This window comes from Anser anser (assembly GCF_964211835.1).
Source record: "Anser anser genome assembly, chromosome: 9".
Lineage (NCBI taxonomy): Eukaryota > Metazoa > Chordata > Aves > Anseriformes > Anatidae > Anser > Anser anser.
Window position 1 is genome coordinate 16,361,184 of NC_139729.1, and position 14,639 is coordinate 16,375,822.

At 41.2% G+C, this 14,639-nt stretch overlaps 1 protein-coding gene across 15 annotated transcripts in view; it reads left to right on the forward strand.

Moving 5' to 3' along the window:
• LOC310904546 (putative cation-transporting ATPase 13A4) overlaps positions 1–14,639 on the forward strand; it is a 42,964-nt gene that overhangs the window by 20,454 nt on the left and 7,871 nt on the right. For all 15 annotated transcript variants that reach the window (XM_083849474.1, XM_083849475.1, XM_083849477.1 and 12 more), the window contains 13 exons: positions 290–447; positions 3,444–3,632; positions 3,908–3,969; positions 4,674–4,824; positions 6,255–6,341; positions 7,034–7,187; positions 7,786–7,897; positions 9,791–9,915; positions 10,888–11,051; positions 12,063–12,185; positions 12,814–12,893; positions 13,255–13,297; positions 14,196–14,305. In XM_083849474.1, coding sequence (XP_083705600.1) covers positions 290–447; positions 3,444–3,632; positions 3,908–3,969; positions 4,674–4,824; positions 6,255–6,341; positions 7,034–7,187; positions 7,786–7,897; positions 9,791–9,915; positions 10,888–11,051; positions 12,063–12,185; positions 12,814–12,893; positions 13,255–13,297; positions 14,196–14,305 — 1,558 coding nt within the window. The remainder of the gene's footprint in view (positions 1–289; positions 448–3,443; positions 3,633–3,907; positions 3,970–4,673; positions 4,825–6,254; positions 6,342–7,033; positions 7,188–7,785; positions 7,898–9,790; positions 9,916–10,887; positions 11,052–12,062; positions 12,186–12,813; positions 12,894–13,254; positions 13,298–14,195; positions 14,306–14,639) is intronic.

Here is a 14,639-nt window from a genome sequence, read left to right on the forward strand (position 1 = left end):
CTAAGCTATTATGCATTGTTTCAGTTTGCTTGACATAACTTTTACAGAAAAACATTAGCATGTGGTTGCAAAGAATAATTTTGCTTTGCTTCTGAGATGTTGAAAAAATCCTCCTGCTTAAGACATTTTTTTCCTATACTCTGCAGAGTAGTTCACATACAGTAAAATGAAGGATCTGGGCCTTCTTTCTTAGTTACATAAATTCTGAGTTATTTCAAAATCCTCCATTTTTTCTTAGTGAACTTTTGGAAATCATTTCCCCTTGTAATGATTTTAGTTTGTCTTGCAGGTTTCAATACAGCCAAAGGAGATCTGGTGAGGTCCATTCTCTACCCTAAACCCATGAACTTCAAGCTGTACAGAGATGCACTTCGGTTCCTGATGTGCCTCATAGCATTTGCAGCCATTGGAATGATCTACACAGTGTGTGTATTTGCACTTAATGGGGTGAGTTACTAAATGCAGGAGAAGTACTCACAGCCAGTTTAAAGAGACTTGAACTTGAGTGGCTTCATATACATTTATATATAAAAGTATGATTCTTTCCACTTTAGTATATGAGGCAACTGTCTTTGTGACACCACAAGCTCTTGGATATTAATTCTAAGATGCCCAAACCCACCATGTATCAGTTTTCATTTCTTCTGAGTTCTTAGTAAATCTGGTGTGAGCACTGCATGTCTTATAAATCAGTAACCTTTTGAATAGTGTCTACCTCTTTATTTGTGTGTTGTCTACCCTGTGCTCGCTGATACATAGAGCAAATACATATGATTGGCAGAATGCTTTCTAGATCTCTGAAAATGGGAGATCCCAAGAGCTTAGCACTCTGCAAGTATCTTTTAGAGAGTTCTTGTGGCACTTTTTGTACATTCCTAGAAAAATCTGAAGTCAGTCATAGGTTCAGACACAGACTAGCATGCCATTGTGAAAAGGTAACTTTCCAAAAACTTCAGTTCAGATGAAAGACCCCTCTATCCCTATCCACTGTCTCTGACAGTGACTGGTATTAGATACTTAGGGAAAGAGGTTATTAAAGAACCAATTATACAACAATTCTTCCTTGGTATAGTTTTCTGGCTTCTTGAACAGAAAGGTTTAAGAATTCAGTAAGCCGTTGATTGTGTCTGGATTGTCTAGCTTTAATAGCCACTGAAAATCCCCCAGAGTCTAGTTTAATAGATTTTTAAATTCATTTATGCCTTGGCCTTGACAACACCTGTGGCAGTGATTCCCACAGTTTCATTATGTACTGTGTAAAGATGTTTTTAAACCTACTTTCTGGTAAATCACTGAAGGCACTGTAGATTTTTGATTTAGAGAAGCAGCAAACAGCTGCTTTCTATTTGATATTTCCCTACTGTTCATGACTTACAGATCCTTGTCCACTCCTTCAGCCTCTTTTCTTCCACATTATAGAGCCCTGAACAGTACAGGTATAAACATAAATCCCCCAAATTTACTGACGTTATAAAGAGCTCCCTATTTCCTTTTGCACTTTTTCTCCTATCTTTGTTTAGTCATTTGTATAGTGGGCAAACCTTCACTTAGTAATCACTAAGCTTAATATCCTTGAGAGCTTTTGGGAAATAACTTTTGAAATCTAAGTGTCTTGTATCAATTGAGTCACTCACCCACATCGCAACTTATTTTCTCCAGAGTTCTCTAGGAGGTTTATGGGGCATTAATTCCCTCTGTGAAGACTGTGTTAGCTCTTCTCTCATATGCCATATTCGTTGGGGTCTATTAATTCTATATGGTAATTTTAATCAAGTTTCTCAGTGTAGAACTAAGACTTGCTGTGTCAGGAAGAAGCAAGAGCCAGCTGTTCCCTAGGGGAAGGCAAGCCAGGAGCCAAGGGTGACCAGAGCACAGGCAGTGTCATCACCAAACAGGGCACAGTCACACAGCATCTGAACATGGTGGGGAGAGCTGTGTGATAGTTAAGTGCCCATCAGTAGTTCCAGGCAAGATGAAATGGTAAATAATCCAGACAGACTAGTCAGAAGCAGAAGATAGGACAAGACAAGACTGCAACACCCATCTAAAAGTGGCCATCCAGGAGACAGTGCTAGCAGCAGGTACACCCACAATGTAGCTGAGACATGGGCTCCCATATAGGTCCTTAAATTTCTGGAGACTGCCTGACGCTTTTAAAAATAGTTCACTCATTCTCATGTCATGTGTCAAGGTCAGTCTAAGACATAGTCAATGCGCTGTAAACAATAGTTGGGCAATTTTGAAAACCTAATCGTTTCAGAGCTTTTTTAAAAACTTCTTAGAAATCATTTCATGCATTGATAATTATCTGCCAATGGAAAGCCAAAGTGCTGAGTGGCAAGGTTGATTTTGCAGAAACTGAATTCCCCTTGGGATGTCAAAGAAAGTGTGCTTAAGAGCATAGCTTAGCGACTGCCCTGAAGCTTTTACTTTTTTTAGACTCTCTTCCCATTTTGTAGTATGTAAAATACGTGCTGATGTTATCACAGTAGCTGAAACTCTCTTGTCAGACTGGTGTAAGATTCAGTCACGATACACTACATTCTTTCTCTTCCGTGACTGTGTTTATCTGAAGGTGATAAGTGGTTCATTCTTACATAAAATAGATACAGAATAGTATCAAACTGGAGCTTCCTGTGGTCTGAAGCAGTATCAATGAAGGGAGAATGAGAACATGATGAAAATTCAGCACATCAAAAGCAGCATGGTTTATGGTCAAAACTCCAAGCTCAGAAGCAGTAATAATAGAACTCTAGTGATGGTTTTCAGATCCATCTGAACTGCAAATTGCATTTAGTTTGCAGTGTCTCTGTCCTGGGACCCCAATTTGAAATGCATTTGATCCTTTTTTGATCCAAGAATAACAAGGCCAACATTCAGTGCACTGGCAGTCAGTTTAACACCAACATGTTATGCTTTCAAATTAGAGATTACTTTTAAAAATGTAACTTTTACTTCCATGTCTCTTCCTGCACATAAAAACAATTTCCTTTGTGCCCTCCTTTTTACCACTATCCCATATCTCACCATCACGCTAGTATGGAGCCCAGAGCTACGTCTGTAGGTGGTTGGATGAATAACCATAAAAATGGCAGTTTCTTGAGTGCTGCCTGATGGTGAGCTGGGCTTGACTGAAGGTGCAATAACATATCTGGCACGTTTGAACTCATGTGCTTCATAGGAGACTGTGAACTTTGGCAGGTTTGTTGACATGGAGAGTGAGGGAGGGTCTGGAGGCTGCTCTTTAGTATTAAGTCCTTTGGTTAAATCAAAACAATTCATTTCTGAGGGAGATGAATGTGTAATGTACCATGGGCAGAAAACATTAGATCATGAAACACCTGTAGTGCAGGGGAGGAGAGATGAAGAAAGCTATACTCAGACAATCCAAGCAGCACTCCTTGCCATCTTCTTGCTGATAACTGTCTTTGGTTTTATGTCAGGAGGAGGCTGGAGAAGTAGTGAAGAAGGCTTTGGATGTTATCACTATTGCTGTCCCCCCGGCCTTGCCGGCTGCCTTGACCACAGGGATCATTTATACCCAGCGGAGGCTGAAGAAAAAGGGCATCTTCTGCATCAGCCCACAGAGGATCAACATGTGCGGACAGCTGAACCTCATCTGCTTTGACAAAGTAACTGCTATGAGTTGGTTACTCTCGTGCTAGCAATGGGAGCAATGCTAGGGGTGGGAGGGTATGGGTTTTGCTCAAGCATTTTTCAGATTGTTGTCTGAGCAGACATTGTTGTGCATTGTTGTTTTTCTTGGAATCTAGGAACTGGTTGGTAGCACTTTCGCTCTGCACCATGCTGGCATTTCTGAACAGTAACTTCTTAAAATATGTCTTGCTTTTTATTCCTCTTGGAGATCTCATGTGTGAATTTTATTTAAATGTACATTTTAACTTAGACTGGCACCTTAACAGAAGATGGCCTGGATCTCTGGGGCTTGCTGCCCTCTGAAAGAAATTGGTAAGGCTCTTTGACAACCAATGGAAGTTAAATTTGGTAGAATAGTGACCAGATTCTCCTCTTGGATATATGAACAAATCTAAAAGACAGTTAATGCCAAACAACAGTTAGAAGTTCCCCATGTTTAAACTACCAATATTATTTCTGTAGCCTTTGGAAAATGGGTTGGTTGCCTCATCCCAGCCACTATTGTCAGCATTAGGCAGAGCACACACGGGCAGGATAGTCTGCAGTAGACATGCTAGGTTAGATTTCAAAGCTGCAGCAGTGCCCCAACCCTTTATGATAAGAAGACACTGTTACCCGTGAGATGGGCACTGCAGGAACCGAGTGGCAATGTTTTTGCCCGTTTACATTTCCAGAAGTGTGCATGGACAAAGATGCTCATACTTGTATGAGCCTCACAGCTCAAATCCTTGCACAAACCTCAAGTAAGATATTTCATAATAATCTGTTTCTCTGTCCATCCCAATGGACTCTTAAGTATGCAGAATATGCCTGTTCTGAACATGTGTATCCTAGCCAGGGATGTGCATGCGAAATTGCTTCTGGGGGAGGACTAGTCCCTAGAAACAGGCTTATTGTCTGATCACAGGATAGGACTTTAACACTCTCCTTAAGTTTTTTTTTTTCTTTTTTTTTTCTGTTAGTCACATGTGTTTGGTGTTCTCTGATGGTATTTTTCATGATGTCTTTTGTGTCAGTTTCCAGGACATTCACAGTTTTCCTGCAGACCACAGCCTGCCTTGGGGCCCACTGTTCAGAGCAATGGTGGTTTGTCACTCACTAATTGTTTGGGAGGGCAAGATCCAAGGAGACCCACTGGATGTGAAAATGTTTGAGTCAACTAACTGGGTAATGCTGCGCTTTGCTATTATGCAAATAGTAGTGGGGAGTTTTGATGTTATTGCAAAGGAGAAATATCTCAAGCTGTTCCATGCAAAAAGCCACTTCCCACACATAAGTAAAACAGTAAGTAATAATCCCAGAAGGGATACCACATGCTTAGGCTTTTAGAGAAATGTTCCTTGTTTCTGCCTAGAGCTTTCACCCTGGGGTACTCTGAGTATTTAAATCATTTGACTTCAAGTGGCGAATATCATGCAAACCCTACTGGGGTATTAACTCTGATTGTGGCTGCTGCCAGATGACAGGAAGCCCCAGATGTAACTTACATGTAGATGCAGACTGGTTTTACGGAGCATATAACAGATTTCTGCTAGCCTTGAAATGGATACAATACTTCGACCTTTGTTAGAGCTCTGTCAATGAGAAGATGTTTCACATGGGCATGGGATTTCAAACCTAAGGGTTGTAGAAGGCCTCACAGCTGGGAAAGAACTACTACAGTTGTGGAGTAATGAGAGCAGAGTAAAAAGAGTAACTCTCAAAGCACTCTGCTTTCATTCTCTGTCCTATTACCTACAAATGCCATCCATGTCCCTGTTTACTATCTGATCAATTGAGGAAAAAAATGAACATTTATGAAAAACTGAAGGGCTGCAAATGTGGGATGGGTAAGAGAAACAGTCAATAATTACCTGGTGGAAGATATAGCCACAAGCCACTGCTGATGTAAGACAAGATTCAGGGCTGGATTAGCTGACAACACCCATATTTAACACTTGTCTGTTTTGTATTTGCAAAATATGTAAAACAGCCAAGTTTCATGGAATAAACTATCCAGTAGTGTCAGGAATTTGAGTTTTTGGTTTGCTTTGCTATTTTTTTTCCCTGGGGCATCACTTCACCATCTCAGCCTTAGGCAGAAACCCACCAAAGCTATAAATTACTTGAAACAGGAATAATTGTGTGCCCTTTGACACCATAAAATAGTTCTGTTCTCACAGTCATGTTGTGATGATTAAAAAAAAACATAGCTGATTTGTTGAAGACTTCAAGAGCAGTGAATGCTGCTTTCTACACTAACATAATTTTTTTATTATTATTTTTCCACTGGATGTATGTTATATCTAGGAAAAATGTTTTTTACAGGTTTTAGTGGATTGTAATGGACAAAATATTTGTCTGGGAGGTGACACAAGGTATTTGCTGTGCAAGAGTACAGCAATATCTTAGTGAAGCCAGTGAAGCTCTGGATTTGATTGCCAAGGGAGGCATTGAGTTTTCTCTTTCAGGAGCTTTTAGTGTGAGGTCAGACAAACCTCTATCAAGAACGAAGAAGATACCTTGTTCTGAGGGAAGGAAAGGCTCTAAATGATCCCTTAAGATTCCTTTCAGCTTTGCTGCTATGATGTAAAAGATTTTTGTCTTTCAATACACAGGTGATAGATGATTCCAGCAGACATCGCACTGAAGGTCAAGGATCCACACATGCCACAGTTGTTAGACCTGGACCTAAAGCCAGCAGTGTAAGCTATTTGCAAGATTCACATTCATGATCAAGTTAAACTGTTAAATAAGAGTTACCTTTTAGTAGAGAAATGTTTAGTTGTCCTAGTCCAAGACATCTCTTCTACACTTCGTCTTGCTTGGACTCCCTGCAGGGAGATCACCATGCTCTCTCTGATGAAGAAGAGATGCCAGGAGGAGCTTGCTGCTCACCTTAGAAGCAGGGATTTGCATAGGATGTTGATAGATGACAGATTGTCCAGTCCAGGAATTTACCTCTTCTGGTGGTTCCAGACTCAGTCCAGTCTCAGCTGAGTGATGATACTCTCTAAAGCACATGGGGCTACAGTGGGTTCCAGCACCTGATGTCACGTCTTTACCAGTGATGCACAACAAGGGGTTGACTTTCAGATGTCCGTTTTTTCTTTTGCAAGACCAGTGTAAAACCTAGCAGAGTCTTGTTAAAGAAATAGGGTTAGTGAGTTCCTTTTAGTAAATTATATCTAACAGTCTGCTAAAACTGTCAGTGAACTTTTCCTATTGCTTGACCTAAACATTTCTGTACAAATTTCACTGGTCTTTTCTAACCCCATTCTGACAAATCAGTCCATCATACATGGTTAGCTTCACAGCACGGTTCAGAGAACTCAACTCCTTTGGACAGAGTTTAAAACCCATGCTGCAATATCTAATCCACTTGCTTTTCTCCTAGGCCTCTGTGGAAGGAGTTATCATTTTACACCAGTTTCCATTTTCTTCAGCCTTGCAGAGAATGTCTGTCATTGCTCAGGAAATTGGTGGGGAAAAACAGGTCTTCACAAAAGGGGCTCCAGAAATGGTAGCCACATTATGCAGAGCAGAAACAGGTAACTAACATTTGTAAATGCTTCCTAGAAACACGTATGTATAAATGCCTTTGATGGTGTGTTGAAGTGGAAGGTCCAAGTGAGATTTCTGGGTCTAAGACCTTATACCTCAGCCTGAAAAGTTAGTCTCACTGTTGTGCTTCAAGTCTAAGGGTAAGCTTTCATACAGCCCTTCTCAGGGCTAGCAGACAAAAGCAAGTACCAATTGTTGTAAAAGGTGTGCAGTTTCTGCTGGAATAAATATTTGAAAGAGTAGTCTACTAGTCCAGTATACACCAAAAAAAGTTTTCTTTTCTTTCCAAACCTTGGGTAGGCAGCTAGAAGAGCACAGCTCATTCATGACACCCTAGAATAAGGTAGGTCTTTGCAGAACAGCTTAGAATCCTCAGTGCAGAGTGGCAGAGGAGACACAATGATTTTCTTATTGATCAAAGCTCATTTCAGCAGCTTCTTTTAATGCCCTTGGCCTATTGGTGGTATCTAGTTGTACCTGTTCTCTGGGAACAAACCTTCCCTTCTCCAAAACCATTCTATCTTTATTAGAAAGCAGTCTAATGCCCTGATGAACTGTCTTTACTGTCTTTTCCTCTTTTCACAGTCCCATCGAACTTTGAAAGCAAGCTTCTGTTCTACACAGCACAGGGCTTTAGGGTCATTGGACTGGCATGTAAGTCTCTACAGACAGGGAGGCAATCTACTGATCTAACAAGGTAAGCAGTAGGCTGCTTCTTATCAGCAACATTCAGCCATGGGCCTCATGTAATACCGTTACCACAAAGCCTCTGCTAGGAGCAGGGCTGTAGTACAGATAGTTTTGTTAGACTCAGGCCAAAGAGAGTCTGATTTAAATCTGGATATATGTCTATCTGAGAATGAGTAGAGGGCACTTCACTACCCCATGCTTACAGCACATGCCTAGAATCTTTACACATTTCTTAACAATGGATCAACATAGGAGGTTTAACTCTAGTACACCCTGAAGCCTAGTACACCCTTCTCTCAGTCCATCATTTCTACCAATCTCTTTGCATATTTATCCAGGCTTTCAGCCAAAGCGGTCTCTCTTTTTTTTGTTTGTTTGTTTTGTTTTGTTTTGTTTTGTTTTGTTTTCCTGTCTCCTTGATTAAACAAAGGCAGCAGATGACCCCCATAATGCTACCTATTCTCTAGCCCAGTCAAAGTTAGCAGACTATCTTCTGCTGCTATCTTGGTCCATTCCTTTAGCATTATAGCTTTAACTTCCTATAGCTTCTAGAGAAGTCAGCAAACTTCTACTCTCAAGAAACTAATTTTACACAGGCCTCACTCAAAAACACCTCCAGATGAATCTGTAGGCTCTTTACCCAAATCCCTCTAGCTCTTGCTTGTGATACTCCAGAAATACCACTTGTGAAACATTTGTAGCTATTTGGTGCATGTGCTGTCCTTTTTGTTTACTAGCTACAGGTCCTAATCCAGACAGGGCTCACTTGCTTTTTCACAGTGTTTGTATTTCATTTTGCAAAAAGAGCCATTGACACTGAGGCAAAGTGCAAATGATTTGTTTAATTCTTGTGACAGGTGTCATAACAGACTTATCCAACCCAATGAGCAAATGTGTATGATATGGCCCAGATTTTGCAGCTCTGCGTGCAATTATATCATGGGTGATGTATATACTACTAGGAGAAAAAGGATGACAGGATGTCAAACACTAGTCCTGCTATGAAAGCAGTGACTATTCAGCATCACCTGACTCGGCTGCTCTTACTGCCATGCAAGTGTTTGGCCTCACCTCCTACTTATAGCTGTGGCTAAAATAAGTGTTTGAAAGCTTTAACTTCTCTCAAACACTTCAGAGTCACCCTGGCTTCCTGAGGTTCCCGGGGACCTCTATTTTAGGCCTCAGTGATGGGATTGTTTATGAAATTCCGTTCTCAACTGCTTGTGTTCAACTGTAAAAAAGGCAATAGCGCAGGTGTGAAAAAGAGAATAGGAGAGAACAGAGCTGGAGATCCCACATGCTGTTTGCTTGGGTCCTACTGTTAAGAGTAGCTGATGAGTTTACTGAGGTGTGTGTCTTCATTGTACAGACCTCAAATGAGGAGGAGTAGCGTGCATGAACTTTTCAAATCAGACCATCAGACCAGTTTGGGAATCCTGCAGGAAAATCAGGGTCTTTTTTGCGTGCTGGCTGGGGATGGTGCATTAATAGAAAACAGCCCAACTTATCCATCGGGCTTCATTTTGGTATGTGGAGTAGGTACACCAAATTGTCTCGTTTTGGTTTGATAATTTAGCAAACATGATGTGGAAGCTGGCTATGTACTGAACTGTTTCTTCAGAACAAGGGAAGACTAGCATAGAAGGATGAAAACCAAGTGAAGATCCTCCATATACCATCAGCACCAGTTACTGCTGGTAGAATGCAAACCCAGCTGGCGTTGAAATAACACCACAAAAGACAGACAGCCTTAGACTGCTGAAAGCAAACAAGTTATTTTAATCCTTCTGAATTAGGCAGGACGGTTAACCGTAGTAACTGGCTATCAGCAAATTCAGTGCAAAACAGGCCAAAAGGAAAAAGAGGAATTAAATCTCTCCATCTCATCTCCATTCTTAAGGGAGGAGGTGGAATCAGATCTGACATTCCTAGGTCTGCTGATAATGGAGAATCGACTGAAGAAAGCGACAAAGCCTGTACTGGAAGAGCTCAGTGCTGCCCACATCAGGAGCGTTATGGTCACAGGTATCTAAATAGGATGGATTATTTATGTGGCTGCTCGCCCAGATAAGGAATTCAACCATACGTGAATGAACAAGCAGTCTGCTGCTTTATCACCACCACTGGTAGGAAGGCACAGACATTTGTGTCTTTCAGACAATTACAGTCCAAGAAGCAACTGTGTTGTAATAATCACATGAATTGACCTATGCAGGCTTATGTCCCTGACAACTTCACTGGGCTTTGTCAAATACCTGACTCTTTATCTGTCCCCCTTTCACCATAAATCAGCCTTGCTGTTCCTCTGACACTTTCTAGTGAGCCCATTTGTTCCCCGTACTAAGGTTATCAGGTGTTGTGCATGAAGTCATGTCATGCCAGATCCCCTCTTTATAGGGTCTTGTGAAATTCTTTTGTTATAAATGAGCCAAGTTTAAGCATGGATACCAGGATAAAACACTGAACCTTGTGACATCTGGTACTTCATGCCTACCAGTCCCTATTTATCGCCCCCCCCCCCCCCCCCTTTTTTTTTTCTTGAAGAGCTGATTTGGATTTGAATAGGATAAATCTGAGTTTTTCCATGGTCCAAAGACATTTTTTCAGGAATTACACAGATCTTGTCTTCTTGGGCTTCACTTATTTCAGTACCTGTCTTACACCAAAGACATTTAAGGGCAATTGCTGTGAATCAGTGATACTAGCAGCAAGTTAAGAGTGAATCCCTTATTTTTTTCTTGCCTAAAACACAGAAACTAGAAGCACACTCCCCAACTAGATTTCTTCAAGCTCAGGCCAGATGAAATATATATTTAATTATTGAGAGAGACCTCGTCTGCAAAGTTTTGATCTTTATCAAATACTTCCTTATGCATAGACACTGAAATTTTATTGATACCTGTGATTATATTTGAAAACTTGGAATTCAGGAAAAGGCTAATGTTTCCTTTATAAACAATTCCTCACTGTAGATAATACTGCCCTTGATTTTTCTAGGTGATAACATTCAAACAGCTGTAACTGTTGCCAAAAATGCTGGGATGATTTCTCCAACAAATAGAGTGATTCTTGTGGAAGCAAACAAAATACCTGGATCTTTTTTAGCATCTGTTACCTGGAAACCACTAGAAGAAAACAAAACTGAAGATTATGGAAGCCTGGTGAGTGTAAAGCAGGTGATGTGCAGCAGGAAAGCAAACTGAGTTGGAATGCTTGAAATAATACAGTGGGATTATGCTAGTATAACAGAGACCAGTTATTCACCATCATCTGCATGTCAGAATGTTATGTGCTAGAAAAGTGTTTAAAAACAATGATGTACTTACTACCCTTGAGCTTTCTTCCTAGCATATTATCCTGTAAACACTATTTTTGCTAACTGTCTGGGTTAGGTTTGAGAACAGCTGTACACAAGATTTGACTATAGCCCTCATGCTTAGCTGATGCACTTTTCAAGCATGTTTCCCTGCAAGGTAGGTTCGGTAGTAGAGGGGTGGACTCAGTGGTACTGCACTGAAGGTACAAGCCCTGTTTGAACACATAGAGTGCTTTCCCATACCTGCAGAATTAAAACACAGATTAACAGTTGAGAAATTGTATATACACAGTGAAACATAGGCTAGCTATGCTAAGAAATTGTATTTCATCAAGCATCTCCACAAAGGAACTGAGACAAAGACCTGTTACTCTCTCCCTGCAGAGTATGGCTGAAGGTGCTGACCCTCCTCTAAGAAGTATTAGAGTCAGGCAGATGGTAGAAAATCTCTGCAGGGGCTGTTGAGGGGCCCCCATCCACCAAAGCCCAGCCTCAGCAGCATCTTCGTTGTATTTCACTGCAAGAAGGCATGCCTAGCTATGATGCCTATATGTTCCCTGTAGCCCCTCTCATTCACAGCCCATCAGATTGGCACTGCTGCATAAATTCTGCCAAACCTGTGAATGTTGAGGTCCAGCTTTCAAGGCATATAAGGAACCCAGTTCACACTGAAATAGATAGCATGATATGCCTAAATATATTTACAAATCCAGGCAAAGGGACTGTGCCATGAATCCAGCTCTCCCAGAGTCTTCACAAGTGCCCTTTTCATGGGATGTCCTTTTCTTTGCCTGTAAACACACACAGTAGCTTTTGAGGGCTTAGGAAGAGCACTAATTCCGGATTTTTTTTACAGGAAGATGACAGTCAGACTGAAAGAAGAATTAGGCTGGCAGTGGGATCAGGCCAGTACCATTTTGCCATGAGTGGAAAATCTTATCAAATTATAGCACAGCATTTCAGCCACTTACTTCCAAAGGTAAGATCTGGATTATTTAATTGGGGTAGGCTTGCCAATCAGTGGATTCAAATTGTCCTGATATAATTAGCTGAATAGATCTGTATCAGGACATCTTTTGGAAACAGCTCTAAGCCTGAAATAACTTGTGGGCTGGTTGAATCTCTGATGTTAATGTGTGGGGAAAGGTCTGAAAATTCACTATTTTTTTTCCTGCACAAGAGGATCAGACCGGTCTCATAATGTAAGGACATGACTTAAAACATTTGTGGCCATATGCCTGGCCCTTGCACAGAACTGCTTCTCTCAGGTGTTGAAGAAAAGGAGAAAACATGGTATTACACAGCATGCAATTTGGCATGATTTGTCAGTTTACTGGAAAAGATAGCATCATGAATTATTTTCTAGTAAATCCCTGCTTGGTAATATGTGTTCATCTGATAAATGACACACCAGGCCTCATGTCCAAGATGTCATTGTTATTTTTCCAAATCAAGATACCTTTTATCTTTGATCCTCAACCTTTCCTGCTTTGGGGTCTAGCATCAGTTGATTGGAAATACGACTTTTTGGTGGTTTCTATTCCAGATTATCACTGACTCTTACATCAAGTGCTTAAGAAATCACTTTCTTTTTTTTCTCCTTACAGCTTCTGCTGAATGGAACAGTTTTTGCTAGAATGTCTCCTGGTCAGAAATCCAGCCTTGTAGAAGAGTTTCAAAAGTTGGAGTAAGTTCTTAATAAGCACTGAGTTAGGAAGTGATGAATTTTCAGACTTCTAAAGAGCTAGCTTTTCTCTAACATAGTGTTTCCTAGAAGTACACAAAACTGAAGCTTCTACAAAAGTACAGCTTGGCAATTAAGTTTCACAAGCCTATTTAAGAGACGCTGAAGTCCATGTTGGTTTGGCAAACGAACAAATACCTAACACTTGCATAATTCTGAGTTTTCTATGTTCATCTTTCATTCTTACTTCTCTTTCTGGAGTTGAAGCTGGCATGGCTTGCATAAATGGAGGAGGCTCTGCTTCCCTCCTGTTTATAGGTCTTATTTTTCCCAGCACTGAACTGTAGATCACTTTATTTTTTAGTTACTTTGTGGGCATGTGTGGAGATGGAGCCAATGACTGTGGGGTAAGTGAAAATTCTTTACAATATAGTTATTTAAAAAATGAGTGCAGTGCTAGTAGAACACCCCAAACTGAGCACATGCTGGAGATGGGAGCCCTCTGCTTATTTATAGAGCAATTTTCCTGCCACTAGTATTGATTCAGGCCTGATCCCCCCTAACCATGCAAGAGCTGATATTGTTGCAAACTGCGGTGTTGAGGACTGATTAATTTCCTTTACAAAAACCAGCAGAAGATTCTCCAAATCCTCCACTGGGTTTTCTGTCAACACCTGCAGGTTTGGGGGGTAGGGGATAACAGGGGCGAGGAGGAGGTTTCCCAGGGAAACAGATACAGCCCTACAAGATGGTTGTAAGTGCATGTTTTAGAAGTGCAAGGCAAGGAATGTTTTTTTTCCCAAGAGGAATGATCCATGCTCAGGAGGTGTCCATAACTACCTGCTGGGTTTGCTGGCAGGTTTAGTTCACTCCATGACTTCACACATCCTTGTGGCAGTGGGAGCAATGCCATCTTGGGAGTGAAGCACTCACTTGCATTTAAACAAAGTCCCAAGGGTTCTCCCAGGGTAAGCAAGCAGAGAAGCTAGACTGTCTACCTAAGATGCGACTGCATGGAAGCATGACAAAGGAGGCACAGCCAACCTGTCTTCTGCAGCTGCTGGTGGATGGCTTTGGGGTCTGTGGCAAGTGGACTTTCTCATGCTCTCATCCCCTTACTGCTTCTGCACCTGATGCCCCAGCCACATCCTATTGGATAAACCTTTTTGGTGGAGCACACTCAGGGAGTGAGAAAGGGTTGCTGTTCACAGAACACATACTGTAATAAGAACTTGTTTCTTGGCTGACATGTCAGTTCCTGGGTCCTTCTGGCTTGTGAGTGCTGAAGAGGACTATGCCTTTCAGGCTTTGAAAGTGGCGCATGCAGGGATATCGCTGTCAGAGCAGGAGGCATCTGTAGCTTCACCTTTCACATCCCAAACCCCCAGCATAGCATGTGTGCCAGAGCTAATCAGGTAAGCATGGATTTTTGTTTCCTGTTACATTAAGAAGACAGTCCCCACTCCTCTCAAATATTAGTGTTAACTGTCCCCACTAGGCCAGAATGTATATATATGGAGAAAAATAAATGTCTTTAACATGGAAATTACCATTTGCTTAGTTACTATCTGAAATTCCTTTAAGATAAATTAATTCTTTCCCCTCAAAGATACAGGAGGAGGGCAACTACAGCTGAGCATTTTGTCATTAGCGATATTTTAAATGCAAAATGAACAATGCTATGTCCAAATTTGCTGAACCAAATGTCCACAATGTCAACCTATTCACTACTATTAGGCTGTGTCTCTA